Source organism: Phaethon aethereus (assembly GCF_964289735.1).
Source record: "Phaethon aethereus genome assembly, chromosome: 1".
Lineage (NCBI taxonomy): Eukaryota > Metazoa > Chordata > Aves > Phaethontiformes > Phaethontidae > Phaethon > Phaethon aethereus.
The window spans coordinates 26,278,324-26,299,835 of NC_138575.1; the positions used below are offsets into that span (position 1 = coordinate 26,278,324).

Below are 21,512 nucleotides of genomic sequence, written 5' to 3' on the forward strand. Positions count from 1 at the left end.
ATAAAAACTGTCTCAAAAATGAGAGAGTGAGAGAAAGAAAAAAAATGGTGTAACTTTCTTTAACTACAGGAACATATTTTAAACCAAATATATGAAACACTGAAATTTCACAGTCCTTATTCCTTTTCATAAATCGGTGGTTTTGAAATGAACTTAAATCATTAAAAAATGTAAGTCTATGCACATTCTCAGGAAGTCACTTGTTACATTCTGGGTAAAATATAACTATCAGTCATTTAGGACAAAACTACCTTTTCAATATTGCTGAAAGGGGCTTGACTTTTGCAGAAGAATCTAGAAGGAAAATTGTGAATTTCCCATAGTCCTCCTGTGATGAGGCAAAGGTCGTGCAGAATTTAAGGGTATATCTTTCTTGCTTATGTAAAGTGGCTGCTTTTTCAGGAGAATCGGGGTGGGACCTGGAAAGAACACTCAGGTGATCCGAAGCAAAGTGCAGAAGTTCATATGCAGTATATGGATATGTTCTTACCCACATAATGAGCTGTGCCTTCTTTCAGCCTTTCTGTCTGCTTTTCAAACTTGCCAGAACAGTAATATTCAGATGATAAAAGCACACCTAACAATTTATTACCCCAGCCTTCATCAAGTAAGTCATGTTTCATGGTTAAGGTTTCAAGGGCGAGGACTTTCTCTTTCCAAAAGTAACAGATGTAAGGAATGAAAATAGTCTCTCCTGTATTTTTTTCAGAACCCATTTCCTACATTTTTACTTTAACAATTGTTTAGGCATATAGTAAGTGGTATACAGACTTAACAGGGTCTTGAAGTTGTAACAATGAATGTCAAAATATCAACATGAAAGAAGTTCTTCAATAGACAGTTTTGCTTACCTGTATATGACCAATCAATCTCTTCAATCAATTTCCGCTGTTGTCTATAGTATCCGTACACCAAATCTGCAAAATAGCAAGGAATTTACAATATAAAAAACAGAAGCCTAACAGGAGTATGAAGTGTAGATGACACACACCCCTCTGACAAGATAATCACTGTTTTAATTACTGATGAATTATTTACTTTGTCCTCATCTTGGACCTTGAATGGTAAATACTGATTAAACAGAATATAAATACCATCACCATCATAGCATATAAAGGACACAAACAAAACAAACAGAAGAACTTTTCAGTTTATCTGAATGTAATTTGTTATTAAATTTTTAACTCTTACCTTAAGACTTGACATATGTATACTGGTAGGACTAATGGTTTATTCTCCCCAGACTTCATTCCACCCAGTCTTCTTTCATTATGTTCACATGATGTCTATTTTCTTAGTGTTCCACCCAGTTTTTTATTTTTAATCTATTTTATTTCCTTCCTTCCTTCCTTCCTTCCTTCCTTCCTTCCTTCCTTCCTTCCTTCCTTCCTTCCTTCCTTCCTTCCTTCCTTCCTTCCTTCCTTCCTTCCTTCCTTCCTTCCTTCCTTCCTTCCTTCCTTCCTTCCTTCCTTCCTTCCTTCCTTCCTTCCTTCCTTCTTTCCTCCCTCCCTCCCTCCCTCCTTTCCATTTTTTCATCACAATCATGCTTTCTCTTTTAAAATTAATACAACCCCCCCTTCAAGAAACCATCTTCTGTGATGTCCTTTAGAAAGAACCAATCTAGATTACTTGGAAGTCAATGCAAGTTACGATTTCACTTCAGTGTGATGAGGACTTTAGAGAGTTTCTTTAACTTTGTACTACTGATACTGTTTAAAGATAGTGAAAAAAATATTCTAAAATGTCATTTCACTGTGTAATATCATCAGCAAAATTATAGATGAAGTATGTGAAGTTACTTGTATCTCCATAAACTTTATGGAGAGAAAAGGTTAGATATTAGATACTTTTTAACGACATTGTATTTCTCTAGAGAGAAATATCTAATTGTATAAATACCCAATGATTTATTCTGACTACTGAATAACCTTCACTGTTATCCTTTTAAGCCAGTACAACTCTAGCAACACTACTGATGTGTGCAAATAGACTATACCCCCAATACTTATTAATATATGCAAATTGCAAATACAGGTTTTCTGAGACTGTCATTTTGAGAGTCATAATGTTAACTAGCTTCATTAAATACTGTTCTAGAGAAACACAATATAACCTATTTAAGAAATAATTGCATATAAACACGTGGAGCACACGTATGGATTGCTTCCTTGAGGAAGTGCCATAGAATTCTGCTCACATTCTGCAATAAATACAATTTAATGAAGCAGTTTCATAGCATGCATTTCTTTTTCTTTAATGCAGAAAAGTATGTAGTACTGATTACAGGATGTTAAATCAAAATTGCTATTTGTCAGGTTAGAAATGTTCTGTGTATTACAATCATTTTCTGCTACCTATCTGAAGTCCATGCGTTTTAACAACTTCATCAGGACTTCACCTCCTCCATGAAATTGCTATTGCCCTTAATGTTCTTCTCTTCCCTTTCCCCCTCCCTGCCAAAAAACCACCCTTGCAACACTTTGCAACATTCACTCATGACTAAGATTTTTTACAAAAAGATCAAACCTTACATGTAAGTAACGGCACTGAAAAGGGATTTACATGCACCAGCATTGTGTTTGGACCACATTTTCAAGTCAATGTGCATTGTGCCTGCGTCTTTAATTAATTATGTAAAAGAAAGCTGTTTAAATTCTGATTCACAGGTGTTAGTTGCTGTCTCCAGTCTCCTCCTTTATCCATTGTCCTCCTAATTGTAACTTCAAACAATCAGTTGAGCATTCATATGCTAACGAAGCAGGGTTTGGGCGTGAGAGCGTCCCACCACTTCTTAAATTCCACATGGAGGTCTGATGGACAAGGAGCGATAGCTTCAATGAACAAGAAAAAAAAGGGGCAAGGTTCACTTTTCTGGTGCATTACACACTTATAGACCCAGTAAATCTTACGCGAAGTCTTTGTAAATGCCAGGAGACGGCAGGAGTTCACACACCTTCTTTCCTCTGCTATTCACCTATTGTGCTCCCACAGCCCCTTCACAGCGCGCTCACGGCCCTGCGCCTCCTCCTCACATCGGCAGGGGCTGTCAGTGGCTTTGGTCTTGCCTCTTTCCACCATGAGTGTGTGGCAAAATTGGGGAAGGAAAGAAAATTACATTTGGGGAAGGGAGCGACTGAAGAATCATAGCCAGGACGGGTGTCAGAGCAAAGCGGCGTGTGAGCGCATGGGGATGAGTGAACGCAGCAATTCATCCCTCGAGCTACTTGTGCAAACTGCCGTGGCAAAACGCGACCGTGCACCCCAGAAAGTGTTGCTGCGTCAACTGTCAGTGCTGAACAGCTAACAGGGTAGAGACCAGCTGGAAGGAAATTATTGTACTTTCAGTTTTATTTACTTATTTTATTTTGAATTAATGAATCGACATCCCTTTTGCTCATGGTATATAACAGCTGGTACTTTTGTTTAAATAGTGTATTTAAATTCCTTACATTTAATTTAAATGAATATAGTAATAATGAGAACATCTTCACAAAAGGCAAAACTGATGTCAAATTTGTGGTTTTATACGTAAATCTACGATACTGATACTTGAGCTTGATTAGCTTGACAGCATGACTCATGTGACACTGACTGACATCACCAGCCAGTGCCCAAATAATCTGAATTTTACTGGTTGAGGTGCTGCTTTATGAAGCAAAAAATCCTTAATGTTCTTATCTGCTTCCAGGAAGCTGTTGAACACGTTTCCACACATTTTTGATTTATTCATAGAACAAGGCAGCTCAGTTGCAGGATCATGTTTTAAACAGTTTTATGGTTACCTTTCTATGCCTGTCAACAAGACATGCAAGATACCATTAAATGAATTTTGTTCCTTTTTTCTACCTTCCTTCAAAGCCAAGGTTTTCTGTCTGAGGCTGTGAGACTTGTTTCTCTTCATATTCTGTCCGAACAGTGCACACCCCAGTGCCCGAAGCCCCTAGAGTCAGGAATAATGGTGGCAAATGCTCCCCTGCTCGTGAGGGGTAGCGGGGCCGACTGATTTGTGGCTGACCTTGTCTCGTGTTCAGTCACAGGGGCAAACAGAGAAGATGGGTTTCTGGCTAAAGCATAGTGCTGGGCGTAACAAGATCTTGTAGGTACTTTTTCCTTTTTAAAAAGTATAAATAACCAAGTTTTCTTCCTCCTGACATGAGTCTGGTATTCCTTTTGCACTCACTGGCCTCAGACGAGTTGCTTTTGATTTACTGCTGTGAATGAAACATTCAGTTCCTCAATGTGTATTTATTGGTATGTAAAAGTAAAAAATGAATAGCTTTAAAGATTAACAGAAAGAAATGTCTGTGAGGGAGACCCTCTCTATTTAGCACTCTGTGCCAGGGTAATGAGTCAGAGAAGTGGAAATGGGACCTTAAACCTCTGAATTTGGCTGGGGACAATGTGAGCTCTCAGAGATGCTGAGGCAACAAGCCCCAAGTATCCACCAGAGACCCCTCTGCTAAGCTTTGGTAAAAAGGGTATTCTGAGGACAGTGCCCCAGACAGAAAGTATGTTTGGGGATGTTGCATTCAACACGCTGCTTTCCTGTGCAAGATACAAGCTCAGGAGTAATCTGGCACTGTATTTTATACCAGGCTGCTGTAATTTTACCAGCCCTTTATGCCTGTCCTTTTTGCCACAGTGGCATCAAGAGATATCAGCGGCCAGACTCAAGAGGACAAAAGGACAACCTCCTTTCGGTTTTGCCTCCGCTTAGCCTGGACTTGTGAGCTGCACCTCCCGCGGACCCAGCATTTACAAGATTCTGACATCAGAATGACTTATTTGTGGGAATTGGGACACATTTAGGTAACAGGTTGTGTCTACATTTGTGAGATTTTCTACAGAGGCACTGATGTTCTGCGTGTACAGTAGGGGTGTAGGCACTCTTAACTATGCATTCAGATTGCCAACACGGTTTGGTCCTGGGAAGTCACATCTCACTCAACACTTTTCCCCCCGTCCCAAAATCTAATTAGGGAGTGAATAGGATAGACTCTAAAGTCATAAGCATTCATCTAGTATAAGTGGATAATGGCAACGCATTACAGTCATGGCTGTATTGGTATTAAAACCAATGGGAATTTCAATTTACGTAAGCAGAATTTGACCTGTGGTTCTTAGGCCAAGGAAGAGCACAGGAACTCTTGGGATGCCAGCAAGGATGTGAGCAATCACTGAAAATATGTGATAATTTTCTCTCTGAGAAATACAAAATTTCTCATTTTAAACAAATTATGTCTCATGAGACCTCTGCTATGTACACTTGTATTACTGGCACTGCAGAAACTGGAAGCTGTGAACACCAGAAGCTTCCAAGGGTTTGGAAAAGATTTGAAAAATCTGGGAAGGAGAAATTCTAAAACACCTCTTCAACACAGCGACACCACTTTTGGCTCACTAAGTCCACCAAGGAAACTGGGAGGATTATACTGGGAAATTATCATTGCATATTTTCCCTATTTTAATGCACTTGTCAAGGCGTTTGCTATAGGTTATCATTGGAGACAAGTTATCAGACAAGTGGCTTCAACTAGCAGTGCGGTTTTAAAATTTGTATTCAAAAACATATTGTGCTTGACCAGACACTGGGCAAACTGTTTGGAAGGAAAAAGGACTAGTTACTCAGGTGTAGGTTTTCCACCACACAAACTGACCCAACTCCACTGACAGCTACCGACATGCACCAATTTATGTCTAAATGTGAATGTCTTGGATGCTGCTCATTTAAATACAGTGAGGTAGCTCAGACTTTATGCCGTACTTGATCTACTATCTCTACCCTTCATCAGCACTTTTATATATTGTCAAAAATTTTGAGAGTCATATTTTTTGATTAAGACACAAATCTCTTCACTGGAGAAGAATTAGGACTTCTAGAACAAAGTGAAATGGTACGATGAGAACAATGGCTATAAGAACAACGGTTATACAGAGTAGCTGAAAGAAATCTGTACATGGCTAGTGGCTAAGAAGTGGGACACCCAACAAAGTTGCTGCAAAGAAGTCAAAGAGAGGAAGACAAACTGTAAAACTGGCATAATAATACATTTACAAAAAGGAAGCTACATGTGATTAGCAAAATAGATGCTCAGTGCTTTTCAAATATGAAAAGAATAGAGTTAAGTAGATCAGAAATACTTTTATTATGCAGGTTTTACTTCTGAAAATAAACACAGAGCTGTAAACACAGGTAAAACTGTGCAAAATCACCTCTGATGATAAATGGAGTTCTTCAACAATTGTCTTTTCCTTATTCTAGCTCCTTCCATTGACAGGAAGGTCACAGGACCCACTTCTATACTTTTCACCCATCTTATGATGGTGTAGCTTCATTGCCTCAAGTGAAATAATTCTTGATTTATACTGATGGAGGAAATGAAAAGATTCAGAGCACAACCTGCTAACAGTCTTGAAGTCCTAACTGACAGGAGCTATCTATAAATCCCTTCGAGAGAATGATCTACATTTGCCTGAGTAAGGTCTTTCTCTTACAGTTTTATTTAATTTTGTGATGGCATCTGTAAAATCCTTAAAATCACCAAAACGCTTTAATAGCCCACCTCTACAATTTCATATATTCTTTCTCCCTGAAAGTTGAATTGTCTAAATCTTTTGTCAAGATGGGTCTGAGAATTCTCACAGCCTTAGAGAAATTTAAAAATCTTTTTTTTACCCACAGTTCCTTCTGCGTAGGCTTATTTTAGGCAACAGTACATGTTCAGGTATCTATATAGAGAGTCAGTTCCCTTCATTATGCTTGAGTGTAGGCTGTTCATTCCAATACAGACTGAAAAAGTGAGATTTTCCCTGCACTAAATATAAAGCCAAAACAAACGCCAAAATTTGACAATTGTCGTGTGTATTTACTAACACAAACTGTGTTTAAACAAAACAAAAAATAAGAAAATATTGATTGGTTTCATTTCAAAGCAGTTATCATTAAGCACAAGGGTATTAATAGGCGTTCTGCTTACTTAACCTGTCACAACTTTACAGTGACTTCTGCCATGAATTAAAAGGATAATCCCTATGGTATCAGCTAAGGTTTTGTCATGGTTTAGCCCCAGCTGGCAACTAAGAACCATGCATCCTCTTGCTCACTCCCCCACGGTGGGACGGAGGAGAGAACTGGAACAGTAAAAGTGAGGAAATTCATGGTTTGAGATAAAGACAGTTTAATAGGTAAAGCAAAACAAGGAATCCATTCACCACTCCCCATGGGCAGGCAGAGGTTCAGCCATCTCCAGGGAAGCAGGGCTCCATCATGCATAATGGTTTCTTGGGAAGACAGACACCATCACTCCGAACGTCCCTCCACCCCTTCCTTCTTCTTCGTCCCAGCTTTATATACCAAGCATGACGCCATATGGTATGGAATATCCCTTTGGCCAGCCTAGGTCAGCTGTCCCGGCTGTGTCCCCTCCCAGCTCCCCGTGCACCCCCAGCCTTCTTGCTGGCAGCCCAGCACGAGGAGGTGGACTGTCCTTGACTGCTCAGCAACAACCCAACACATCAGCACGTTATCAACATTTTCTCATCCCAAATCCAAAACACAGTCTCACACTAGCTTCTGTGAAGAAAATTAACTCTATCCTGGCTGAAACCAGGACAGTTTATAAATAACATTTAATCACAATTTTCCAGTGCATTTATATATGCAAAAGCAACAAGGACGCCAGTTGGACCAATATACATTCTACCCCATTGGAATTTTACATACCTGGGGTTTGCAGGGCCCCTGAAATTCTTAAGCAGTGAGTGGGAAGTGGGAGGGATCTCAGGATACCATGGGGTATGATCCAATCTGCTTAAGTTACCTGCTTCCACTTTCACTCTGACTACAGGTAAAATAATAGGAAATGTGAGATGTCTCCTTCAACCAGGTCAAGTGCCGGGTCCCGCACTTGGCTCACAACAACCCCATGCAACGCTACAGGCTTGGGGAGGAGTGGCTGGAGAGCTGCCTGGCAAAAACGACCTGGGGGTGCTGGATGACAGCTGGCTGAACATGAGCCAGCAGTGTGCCCAGGTGGCCAAGAAGGCCAACAGCATCCTGGCCTGTATCAGAAATAGTGTGGCCAGCAGGAGCAGGGAAGTGATTGTGCCTCTGTACTCAGCACTGGTGAGGCCGCACTTTGAACACTGTGTTCAGTTTTGGGCCCCTCACTACAAGAAGGACATTGAGGTGCTGCAGCGTGTCCAGGGAAGGGCAATGAAGCTGATGTAGGGTCTGGAGCACAAGTCTTACAAGGAGCAGCTGAGGGAACTGGGGTTGTTCAGTCTGGAGAAGAGGAAGTTGAGGGGAGACCTTATCGCTCTCTACAACTCCCTGAAAGGAGGTTGTAGCGAGAGGGGGTGTTGGTCTCTTCTCCCAAGTGACAAGTGACAGGACAAGAGGAAATGGCCTCCAGTTGTGCTAGGGGAGGTTTAGATTGGATATTAGGAAAAAATTCTTCACCAAAAGGGTTATTAATGATTCGAACAGGCTGCCCAGGGAAGTGGCTGAGTCGCCACCTCTGGAGGTATTTAAAAGACGTGTAGACATGGTGCTTAGGGACATGGTTTGGTGTGGATTTGGCAGTGTTAGGTTTACAGTTGGACTCGATCTTAAACGTCTTTTCCAACCTAAATGATTCTGTGATTCCTTCCATTTGTGTCCTTGTGCACATAGACACCATCTGAAGATGGAGCAATATGGTCTGATAGACTTCAGCTTCCTACACAGCCATTAGCCATTAGTTGAAGCATTGGCATGGTAAGCATAGTAAGTTTTAAGGTTTCTCTGGTAACCAATATAGCATTCAAGTGGCTGCTCACTGAAACGAAGCTGACAGTACAATTTTTAGGAGGGAAAGTGGTGTTTATCTTTCCAGAATGGATACTTCTGAACATGCACAGGTGAGTGAAATTAGGTGCCTGTGAAGCTCTTGGGGTAAACACAAAGATACCGCAATAATTTAAGAACTTACAGAACTAGGTAACCCAGATGACTGGCTTGCTGCTGAAGATATTAAATGGATTTTAGGTGTCCAAAACCAAAACCAGAAGGGACTTAAGAGGACTCTAGTCTCCCCAAAGATGTTACACTATTCTTCCATGTATGAAGTGAGGGAAACTGGTGTTTATGATAGAAATTGGAACTGTTATTCAAAAAATATCAAGGTATCAAGAAGTGATTCCTAGGACACACTTTTATATAACTCTGATGCTACCCAGATTCCTTTTGCCATACCCAGACAGTCTTTTAATGCAACACATGTAGACTCATGGAATCATATAAATAAAAAGTTAATCCAGATCAGACATAAACAAACAAAAATTCAATCAAGTCAATGAAACTATAGGCATTTGGTTTCAAAATGAATTTACATCTCCGTTAGAAGTACCAGAGAAGTAGGAAAGAGATAGAGTTGAACAGAACTGGATTTTGTTTAAACATAAGTAGTAATGTTAACTTTATTTTATTTGCATGATCCTCTTCAACGTTCTGGGTATTCCACAAACTTTTAGATTCTGATTTCTAGCAAAATTGTGTCTCAATAACTGTAATAAATATAATTAGGAATGAAGAATATGTACTTTACCTCTTATATTTAGCACCTAAGTGTAAAAACATTTACAAGCCCCTTTCCAACAAACAAGAAACATTGCAATAGACATTTCAGAAGTGCAATGAAAAATAAGACAAATTTAAGTCCTGTATTCAAAATCTTCATATTTAACTGGCTTTTGGAAAGGTTTTTAAAAATCTTTACTATGTTTCTCCAATGCCTCTCTGCCTGTTAATACTAACATCTACAGATCAGTAAAGCTCTACAGCTTTGGTAATATCTTTCTAAAACTCTTGAGAGTAGACCTTACTCAAGTCATCTCAAAGGAACATTTACTGAAATAAATGCTTTTTAGCATAGTAGGGGCTGTGAAGTAAAGCTGTTAGAAACTTCCTCTTTTGTGAACAATTTCAATACTTAAAATCATCTGTAGACCCTAATGAACAAACTATGAAGGTGTTGGTGGGGGGGGATATTGAGAGAAATATATTCTCTAAAGGAGGAAGGTTTTAATCATTAAATATTTTCCTTTCCCAGTTATTTGATGCTGGAATTGCAAATTCTACTCAACCGTTATCCCTCCAGTCATGTTACAGTAAGTTTTCAGAAAAGTGGCTCTTTAGATAGCAATATCTTCTTTTGCTTCAGGGAGGTATTTACTTGAAATGTCTTGGTGAAATTTTCAATAACAAAGGGGAAGAGAGAGGTTGCCCTGGATGATTTTTGTATAAGTATTCATATAAATCTTGGGATTAGGCCACATACCTTTTATAAAATCATACCAAAAACATTCTACTCTCTTCACAGAATGGTAGGGGTTGGAAGGGACCTCTGAAGATCATCTGGTCCAAATCCCTGCCAAGGCAGGAACTCATCCAGTTGGGTTTTGAAGGTCTCTTGAGGAAGTTTTACACTCACAACATCAAGACTGAAAAATTGCAAAGCTCATCATGGACACCCGATATCAGCTGCCCATCTATAAAAATGTGTCTGATAAAAAAATCTATGAACATAATGCAAACAATACAATAAAAAACTTGGAAACAAGTGTAGAACCTAACTTTTTTTTTGACAAATCCCAACAAACAATTATATTGTATACGTGCATAGGTATGTCTGGATATATGTATATCTATAAGGATATGTCAAAAAGGGGTATATAAATATATTCACATACATATTGCAATTTCTTATGATTGTATCATGTTATAAATCTCATGTTTACTCTTTTCCTTTAGCGATTTCCTTATTGCAACTGATTACATAAACATATCATTTGGAAAAGAAAACTAAGTGTCTCATGATTGCTAGAAACAACAGAGAAAAACATGACAAACAGTGGCACGCTAAAGACACAAACCAAAGGCAAAGCAAAGACAATGTATGGGTTTGTTTCTTTTTTAAAAAATAATTTTATTTTTATTAGAATACAGCAGAATTATTAATATAATGGCATAAGGGAGATAAAATAATCAGAATAATTGCAATTAGTTTTAAATTAATTCATGATGCTGTATTTCAAAGTACACTAAGGTGAGGAACCAAAATGCTCCCTCCTTCCCTACAGCTTCTCTGACTGCAGGACTAAACCAGTGTTTTCTCCCACTTCACTCACGTTCCCTTCACCAGGATCACAGGGCAGTACTCTCCCTCCTGTTCCTGCAGATAGCTTGTATCTGCCTTTTGGGTGCTCTTCAGGAGCAATTGCCACGTAGATTCACATCTCCCCAGGCAGAGAAAGCAAGCAAACCTGTCTCCTCATGTCCATGGAGGTTTCAAGCCAACAGGATGTAGTGAAAAGGAGAATTAGTGTCAGTAATAGCTTACATATACCTTAACACTACAAATGTGTGTTTTAACATGTTCTGACAAGGTTTAATTTTGAAAGGGTGCCTGAAGGATGACTCATTCTTTAAATTAGAAGCAGATTTTAGACATGAAATAGGCTCTAAGCTGCTCCACACTATCCATACTGAGAAATTCTCAGCAAATTCTAAAGCAGGATTTTAAGCATTTGGGAGACTTTCAGGTTAAGAACTGGGGCATCTTGTTAAGTCAGGAAACTCTCAGTATTTTCAGGACTTGAGTAACTTTGGATTTGGGTGTCAGTCTTCTACCTAAGTTTCAATTTTCAGTCTGACGCCTGCTGTTTAAAATTACAAAAGCCTTTGGAAAACTCACTGTTGAACAGGCCAAACCATAACTGTTGACTCTACAGTTTAATACTAACAGAGATTTCACCCTGACATATTTGGAATGTATATGGAATTTAACCCTTACAGCACAACCTAAAACCACAAATGGTTGGAAAAAGAGGCACAAGTCACATAAATCCAGAAAAAAATTCCAGTGCTCTCAACCAGAGTTTTTCCCAGATCTTTGAGCTTTGCTCAGAGGTGGTGGCAGTGGAACGGGGTTGGCTGTTTGTTGGGGGACTAGTGCTGTTGGATGGGGCTGGGGTTTCCAAAACCCTTATCCAGAACTTACAGCTACCAAGGACACACAGCCCCAAGTTTAATTAGTGAGGTCTCTGCTTTTGGTGGGATAACTCATCATTTTGCTCCAGCAATTCTGAAGTTGATTTCAAAAATTTGTAAGTCAGTATGAACAGATCAAATGACATAATTTTAGTTTCCTATGATTTCTTTGGGAAAAGAAGTCATGTAAAAATAAGAGTGTACCAAAAAAAGGGAGTATCTTGAAATTTCTTAAGGAATCCAGATTTAATGCTGGGTTTTGTAGGATTTATGGAAGAACGGTGCCTCCACAGGGAAGTGGATGGTCTGGGCTTTCCTCCATGCTTTGACAGCTCCTGCACCATGTAAGTAGAGTGCCACACCGCAGCTGTATTTTCATACAATCCAGGCACTAGTGTTCACTCGGCTCTTGCTAGCCAGCATGTTTTACTCTTGTTTTGAAAAGCACATGGTCAGTATCTGGTCCTCTGCTTCATCAAACATACACAGCTGTGGCATATTATTCTAGAGAACTATATTTTTACTCAACAGACTTCAGAAAACAAAAAGGTGTACTGATTGCTCCTGGAGGTGATTGTTTATTGTAGCTAACCACACGAATATTAACACTTGACTACTTGATTCTTTTTCTTGGTCAGATTTAAAAAAAAAAAAGGAGATATCAAAGAAAATAAGGTCATGCCAATTTAAAATCTATTTTATTAACATTTCCTTTCTTGACTTCATTTTTTATTCTCTTCAGTACCTCGTTATCTATACTGTATCTACCATTTGATATAGTTTTGAAGTCAAATTCTGTCTCATGCTTTATGGATGTCTAAGAGAATACCATGAGAGGAAACTGGAGTCCCATCCTAGCCCTGTCCCACATCACCCACAAAACTAGAACTACACAGACAATTTTGTAATTCAGGTACTAATAATATTTGGAAGTGGAGACTCCTAGGTTTTGACCAGATATTTTGAAGACGCTCTTCATCTTGGAGGGGGGAGGTAAATCTGCCTGGGAAGCTAAGGCATATAAGGCCCATATGAATGCAGACAGAACACAAAACCACTGTATAGACATATATTCCTTGCCCACTCATCCTCTTAATGTCTAATTTATGCACATTTTATGTAACAGTAATAGGAGACAGAATACAGCTTTGTGATTTCTAAAAAAAAAAGAAACACAACACTGTTTTGATAGTTGATATTCTTTCAGTTCTAATCCCTGTTGAATTCTGTCAGCAGACATAAACCTAGTTGAAGAAGGTTTGACCCAAAATGTGGAAATAATAGCCCCATGCGATGACAGATACATGGTTTAATCAATCATTGTAAACATGAAATTTCACCTTACTGCAATAACCATTTCCCCGTATAATCCAACCTTTCACTAAGGCAGTAAAAAGCCTTTTCCCAGGTCTCAGGTGGCGGTGGTACTCCATGAAAAGCCTTAATTTGTGCACTGAACCACAAAATGGAGGTTCTGACCTCTTGTTACTTGCAATCCTACACTGAGTGTGTAACACAGTTTGAACTGAGAATCTCATTGCAGCAATCCTCCTAGGTTCAGATTAGTTCAATACAACTGAAAGTTCATATATTGTGTCAGTCAGCTGTCAGCACTCAATAACCAACTGCAAATTGACTGTGACTTTCTAGCAGTAAGAAATTAAATCTTTGAAATAAAAATCAGGAAGCCTGAGAAAGTCATTATGATTCATAGGCAAATTTTTACAACAAACTAAACACTGCAACATGAAGAAATTAAATACAACGTACCTAGCTATTAAATTTGTTTTCAGTTAATTGCAATGACTCATCTACCAAGATTAAATTATTTTTATTGCCAATTAATAAAGTAATGAATTGCTCTGTCAATTAACGGCAACCAGAATCAGGGGAAAATATTATCTAAAAATGTATAGCGAGTTAATGGTTTGAGCATGCTTAAATCTTCTAAGTAGGTTTCAAAGCACCTAAAGTGACTTGTGAGCTTACACCAGGACTGATAAAGTCATTCCCACATTGGGAATTCACCTGCCTAAACTCTTTGCTGGTTTGGATCTCAACTCCCAACAGAATTAAGGGGTTTGGGCTCTTAAGTGTTGAAGAATTAGTTCTAGAAAGGGATTTTAACACTGAACTCCCATTGCAGGCTCTCAAAATCCTCAAAGCCCTTGATAAAGAGACACCTGCCCTTGGTCTAGGTGTAGAGCACTAAAACCCTCTAAAGGCATTAACTAGCAGCCTGTGAAGTGTGTCTGCCTGTCTCCTCCTCTCTTATGAATATTTAAATAAAGGTTTTATGGTATGGGGAAAAACTTCAATAGGCTGGATTCAGAGTGTCTTCTGTGAATATTCTTTGGGCACATAATTAGGACGCTTTGTACTAGAGCCATTTAGAGGCTTCTGGCATTGTGCTAGGGAGGAAGCCTGACTTACACGTAACGCCTAGTAATGCAGAGCTATGAATAGGGGATGACCTGGAAGTTTACATATAGACTTAGGAGAAGCTCTCTCACTGCCTGTTTTCTTATAAATGCTCCCAATTAAGGGTGCAGGCCCAAACAGACCAAATGTACAGGGTGCTAAAACTCCCTTTCCTGAGTGAGCAAGGAGGGTTTAAACTTCTAGGCCCTGGAGAACACCTTGGGGAAAATAAAAACTCCTGAGAGGAGAAGAACATACAGCTAACTCTACACCAGAACGAACTCTGACCCCTAATAATTTATATATAAAAACACACCTATACCACAGAGTCTAGCAAAGAAAAGCGAATTGAATTCCTACAGGGTAGCAGGATGAAACAATCAGCACAACGTAACAAACCAGTAAGATTTCAATTGTCATTTGTAAAATGGCCAAATGTCCCAACAGGACAAAGCTTAGAGAAACAATGCAGCTGCAAATCTGAAAAGTAGCTCTTGAACACAAATAAGCAGAGGCCTTTCTTGAGAAATTCGTATAACATGCACAGCAGACAGGTCACCTAGAGAACAGCAGATGAGCCATTAAAGAGTGATGACTGCAACGTAATTTGAATTGTCATTCAAGGGACAGCAAGGGTGCCAAATCAGTATACTGACACCAACCTTTAGCAAATAAAAAACACAAGTTTCGATAGAAATGCCACTTTTTAGAAGCCTTCAAAATGTCTACTGATTTTCCAGAAAGGGAAACGGTTAAATTAAAGGATTCAAGAGGATATGTCAAAACATTGTGATGCACTGATGTTTCAGTTATTTAGATTGGGTAGGTCTATGGTTTCAAGGAAGTTCAGAGAGCCGTAACAAACAAGGTAAATGTGCAACAACACCAAATGATGTTCAGCTTTGACAGATGTAGCAGCAAAAATAATTGAAAAAAAAGCATTGAGAAAAACTAAAGTACTTTTATTTTGTTGAGTTCAATTAATTGTATCATCTGGAAGAAGAGACCAGGGCATCCCTGGACAGATAAATCAAATTCTTCATTCAGCTGGAGACCAAGCAGAAATTTGGAAATAATTTATGTCAGTAATGGTGAAGAAAGAACATTATTGCCCCTTAACACAAACCATCAGTGTGGCTTCACCTGGAAAACGGCATTCTGTGCTGGTTTTGCCTTCTCAAAAACAATTAAGCACAATAACATGGGTGAGAGGGAACACTGATGAACGCGATCATGGAAAAGTTCCAAATAAAGGGAGATGAAAAATGTTAAGAATGCTTATTTTGGGAAGAAAACAAATATAAAGAATAATGAATGTTGCCAAGATGATGACTGAGAACTTTTGTTCTCCTTCTCTCTAGAAGATCAAGAACACCTGGGGGCATTAATGAGAAGGCTGAAAGTAAGAAAACCAGTGAAAGGATACACTTTTTTCACATCTAGGCAATTATCACTGCAGGAAACTGCTGAGGCTAACAGCTAAATGAAGATTGAAATAGCTATAAAGATATCAAGAGTATTTGGAGTTGGAGCTATCACAATACATTTAGAAAGGCATCTGGCATAGATGAGATGTGTGAGAAAAGACTGGGGAAGTGTCTCACTTCTGTGTATATCACTATATATCACTAGTCTATCACTACTGTGGGATTTCACAGCTATTATTCTGAAGCATCTGCACTGGCCTCCATCAAACAGTACTGAATCCAGGTATGGCCCAACATGGCTATTCCTGCTTTTATGTGTGGAACTCTGCTGCTCTCCTACGACTCCTTCCTGTAGTATTTGCATACTACACATGAATGATCCACAGCATTCGAAGCAGTGGTAGTACTTGGCCTAGATGAAATGCAGCTACTATTAAAACTTAAAATAAACATCACCTACTGTTCTGTAACAGACACTGTACTTGCACCCAGGTAAGCAACAAAGTTAACTTCGAGAAGTTGGCTGGAGCAAGTGATAGGACTGACTCTTCCCTTGCTTAGATTCAGGGTAATGTGTCCCTAGATGCTTTTTAGCAATGCCTCCCTTAACAGTCTGAAATTTCACCAGGGACAGCAAAACATGACTGTAAATTGATATTACCTAATAAATGGAAAAATCACAGATCCACCAGTTGTAGCTTCCTTACAGAACTGGGGATCATGTGACTTTTACTTTTGTGTTGCAATATCCACCATGTTCAAATAGCAAATGCTGTTTTTAGACAGTACTGCCTTTCACTCCCCTTGTAGGAAAACGGGATAGCGCAGATTTTGGCGTAGCCAACACTACATAATACACCTTCTATAAATTTGCGGGCAATGGTATTTTCAAATGGCACAATTCTGTGATTCCTCACTGTACAGTTCACCTGCAAAACCTGATTACTCTGCAAAGGTTTATTTAGGTGACTACTGCTGTTATTAGTATTGCTTTTTTCCTCCGGATAGTTTCTAGACATTCTGCTTTACCTAACTGTGCCTGACCTGGAGAACCAGAAGAACAGCCCAATTTGTCCATTGACCCATGTGCCTCCCATAAAGGCAAGAGATATTGCTAAACAGTCGACTTCTGTCTATTCTCTTATTTTTTATTGCAACTTGTAAGAAAATCCTTGCTGCTGTTGTCTGCTCCCATGGAGGAAGACAATTTAAATGTCCAGTAAAAATGCCAGCCATTACAGTACTTATCTAACTGTTCTTCATCTTGATGGATGATGTTGCTTACACTGTGATCATCCACCAACGGTCTTTTCCCTTATGCCTTGAGCAGTCACCATGTTTGCTATCACAGTTTTAATGTCCAAACATCTCCACTGGTGAACACGCACAGGGCACAGTAGCTCTTATGAAAATAATTCCGGGAACTTACAGCTCTTAAATTGGATTAGCGGCAAGTACCGGCTGTTCTTGCTGTGTTAATTCAGAGCTCTGCATTGAAAGACCTGCCTCTTCCCACTGGAAAGCTGTTGGGTAATGCCGTTTTCAAGGAAGGCCAGGAAATATAGTTACAATGCTCTCTAAATGCAGTTTCAGGCAGCAATATGGCAAATTCATTTATCGAACATTGGTATAACATGTTCAAGTAGCACTAGACAGATACCGTAAAAAAACTTACATAAATTATAGACACTGAACTTTTTATTTTCTTACATTAATTGTATTTATTATTTTTAACCTTGACATCATCACCAAAAGCAAGCCATCCCTAATACAAGCCTACCATTAAACTGTGGAAATATCCTGTAGCAAATTAATTAAGATATGGAGCAGAAGGATCTTTTACTTTCACTAGCTGAAACAGATGAAGCTGAGACAGTTATTATTTACTCTTGCAAATTACATCTCTGCTGAACAGCCAAATAAACACAGGTTGCCTAATGCTACTCTTCCTTGTACTGTAATTTAATTTAAATGCAGGAGAAAAACCCAAATGAGGCTGCTACATATAATGTCTTCCGGTAAAGGGGTACATAGTCTCTATCACTTTCTTCTTACAACAGCAGCTGTACCAGTGGAACCATTTATGTCTGAGGAAAAGCAAGATGAGGTGGGGGACTAGACCTGAGTTCTTGTTAAGTCCTATAAAGATATAAGACTGGATCACCACGTTTGCTCCAGCCCCTCTGTGTCTTGCCTCTCAGGTGTGTTGGCCACCCCTGCTCAGGCAGCATGCCCACCGCACCCAGAGAGGCGATGAGGACCGGTGCTGCTGGGTTTCCAGCCCTAAAGAAGCACCGCATGAATTCACTCAGCTCCCAGTGGCAGAAGGCAGGTAATGAGCCAGGACAACTATGGCATTTTCATGTTTCCAGTTGCCCAAGTAGAGGTTGTAAATAACTGCAGGATTTTTTTTTTTCCCTTTATATCAGGGATGTACCCATTCTTCAGCAAACTGTTAAATTTTTATGCCCCTTTACAGATAAATGATGTATTTTGACTGTGGCAGGTGACCAGCATTAAGCTCTTTCAAAGAGAAACCCTTGAAAAACGATGCCCAGCTCTGATTAAGTCGACTATCTGAATTCAAAGCATGTCTTGACTGCTTTCCATGAAAACAACTGATCCTTTTCATGGGTTAATGCCATTGTAACTTCCTCTACACACTGAACAGATTACCATGGACACAAATTCAGACTCCTTCCATTCACACAAGGTCCCCAGAAATTTACATAAGTCTGCAGAGAAAACAGGCAGCCAAGCTTTCATTGGCATGAATATTGTGATGAAACTTTCAAACAACACATATTTTTGCCTCCTAAAATATAGTTTACCATAAAAACCTGCAAATTAGTTAAACAGTAAGGAAGAAAATATTTTAGGTAACTGTTTTAAATGGTCTTTTAAAATAAATAATCACTATCCTACCTTAGACTGATTTGCTGCAAAAGGAAGACAGTTTGGAAATACTTTAAGTACAATAAAAATGCTACCTTGTTATGTTGTAATAGTGAGCTTTTTATGTCAAAAAATTACTCTGCAAGAGACAGCAGTGCACCTGTCACACATAAAACAAAATGAAGATATAGTATCTTCACTTGACCAACAAGGTGTCCTCAGTGCAGTTTGGCTTTGCTGACCTTTTTAAAAATGACAGGCATTTTTGCTATAACCAGACTCCTGCGAACGTAAGGAGGGTACTTCTACTCCCCTCAGACCCATTCTTATAACTTTTGTTTAAAAAATTTCACTGAAATCAGTTTTGGTCCAGAAGACGTCACTGTAATTTCGCATTAAAGGACTTCGACTGAGGAGAGGCCAGGACAGGGTCTCCCAGATATTTGATTTATTACAACTATGTTTACGTAACATTATTAGGAATTAATTTTAAAAAAGAGCTTGGGAGATTCCAGTCTTCCAAATTCAAGTGCTCCTACTGGATATTGTGCACCTAAATGACATGAATTCTTTTAAAAATGTTTCCCTGAAAAGCAGCAATACACCTTGCTGTTACAAAATGCTTCTTGAAGAAAAAACCCAGATCTTTCTGAGGAATGTGGATCGGTCCAGTTAGGTCCAGATCGGTCCTTTTGGTGAAGGGTATGTTAAAGCATGAAGGTCAGTGTCTTACTTGAATAGTCTCTTACTCCAAAGGCACCAAGGGATGCACAGCCCGTCCCAAATGCCTCGGCTTGTATTTCTGAGCTTATTGCCATCTAATCTTTAGTCTTCCACCATTCTCAACTCATTAAGGGCTAACCGACATCGTGTCTTCCACCCACAAAACCCTCCCTCTGCTGGCTTCCAAACCTTTCTCAGCAGCTTCTGCTCCTGCAAAACCCTTCCTGTAACTCTGTTGCGTACATGTTGAAGGAATTTCCAGTAGGATTTATATATTTGGGTTTTTTTCCTAACGGAATCACAATGAGGTTTTAAGTTGACCAACATTTTCATAGTAAAGCCATTTCCATCTATCAAAACTTGTGGTTTCTAATGAAAGGAATTCTATTTTTTTCTTTACCTGGAGCCTATTTTTATAGCCTATAAAGTTAATTACAAATTGAACAGATTTCTTTTATATTTAAGGATAGAAATTTTACAGAGTTCAGAGTTAATTGCTAGTTTCTCTGACAAGCTGTGAGTTATTTTTAAGTCAGACTACCAGGTAACAATTCTAACCACAAAGCTCCTTCTTGTCTCCTTTACGCACCCAAGCCTCTCCATGAGAAACTGTGGATCCATTAAGGGAACAGGAAGTTTTGCCACTGATTTTGCTGAGAACATTAAGCTCAGGTGTTACCTGAGAGTACAAAAAACTCATAACATTACCTAAAATGCCCTCAATTCAAATAGTCTGGAACAAAATTTCCACAAATGAACTGGAAGAAACTTTTCCCTTGCCCCAGTATCCTTTAAAGCAAAGTACCCCTTATGCTTTAAATAACATGCTCATTCCAATACAGGGTTTAACAATTATTTCAAAACAATAAAATACATTTCTTTGTAAAAAGAAATAGACAATTTAGTAAGAGGCATTGATTATACTAAGTAAATTATTCAACCATTTATTCTGTGTGTGAGAGAATTATAGTAAGTAAAAATCCTTAAGCTGACATCAATAATCATGCATACATATATGTAGTGACCTCCATCTGGGATTTCAAAGCTAATCTTGAGGCTATACCTTAAATTCTGCTCTTAACATGAATCTGGGAAGAAATCAAGCATCCTGACATTCATCTGAAAAAGCCACAAATCCTGAGTTTCTAAGTGATCTTTGTCCAAGGGCATGCACAGAATAGATGACAGTTGGGAGAAGAAACTGGAAAAGTCTTTCTGCAGTCCATAAATACCTACCACTAAGAACAAATATATTTCATATATCCACATAGCTTTCTGCAGTTCAGCATTCAAGCAATATTCTCTGGTACTCCGTATCATTAACTTGTTACTTCAATTTTACCATCAGCTTCAAGGGACTTTCATCAAAGTAAGTCTCTCCATAAAAAAGAAATAGCCTTGCTATGAAAAAGCAATATATAAATTATAGACTGTTTCATTTACGGGAAATACAAATTTTCCAAGCTAAAAGCATTGATTATTTGAAGTTATATATAATCTATGATGAAGAATACTGCCTATTTCCAAACCACAGGTTTCTGCACAAATATACCAAAGCAGAATAAGAGAAGAAAATGAGAAATCAAACATTTTCTTTTCCACCCTAAGAGTATGACGTATGGAAGTGAGCATGGAGCAAGTGCTCTCTTTGGAGAAGGAGTAAGGCATACCCCTTGGTGGTGTGCTGGCCATGATCTGTGCGAATGGTGCCTTTTGAAAGCTCTCATGAGGCACGTATTATAGGTAATTGAATTCCACAAGAAATAGGTAACTGTATCAAAGCCTACATCAGAAAAGTTCTAACAAGATATTTGATCCCTGAATGGTTAGAATCTATGGATCAGCATTAACTCGCCCCTCTCTTGTACTCTGAGGCACAATAGAGGAAAGGAGCCGTGGCAGCATGAATCCCCTACACATCTTACAGCTGAGGTTAGAAAAAAAAAACTAATAAAGGTCGAGCCTTCTACTGTAAATTCCAAGTTTCAGATAAATGTATCTTGGCTTTCATTAGG

At 38.9% G+C, this 21,512-nt stretch overlaps 1 protein-coding gene across 1 annotated transcript in view; it reads right to left on the bottom strand.

Moving 5' to 3' along the window:
• Positions 1–21,512, bottom strand: part of PTPRZ1 (protein tyrosine phosphatase receptor type Z1) — a gene marked incomplete at its 3' end in the record, with an annotated part of 143,023 nt that overhangs the window by 98,676 nt on the left and 22,835 nt on the right. The window contains exon 2 of the mRNA XM_082011084.1: positions 852–917. Coding sequence (XP_081867210.1) covers positions 852–917 — 66 coding nt within the window. The remainder of the gene's footprint in view (positions 1–851; positions 918–21,512) is intronic.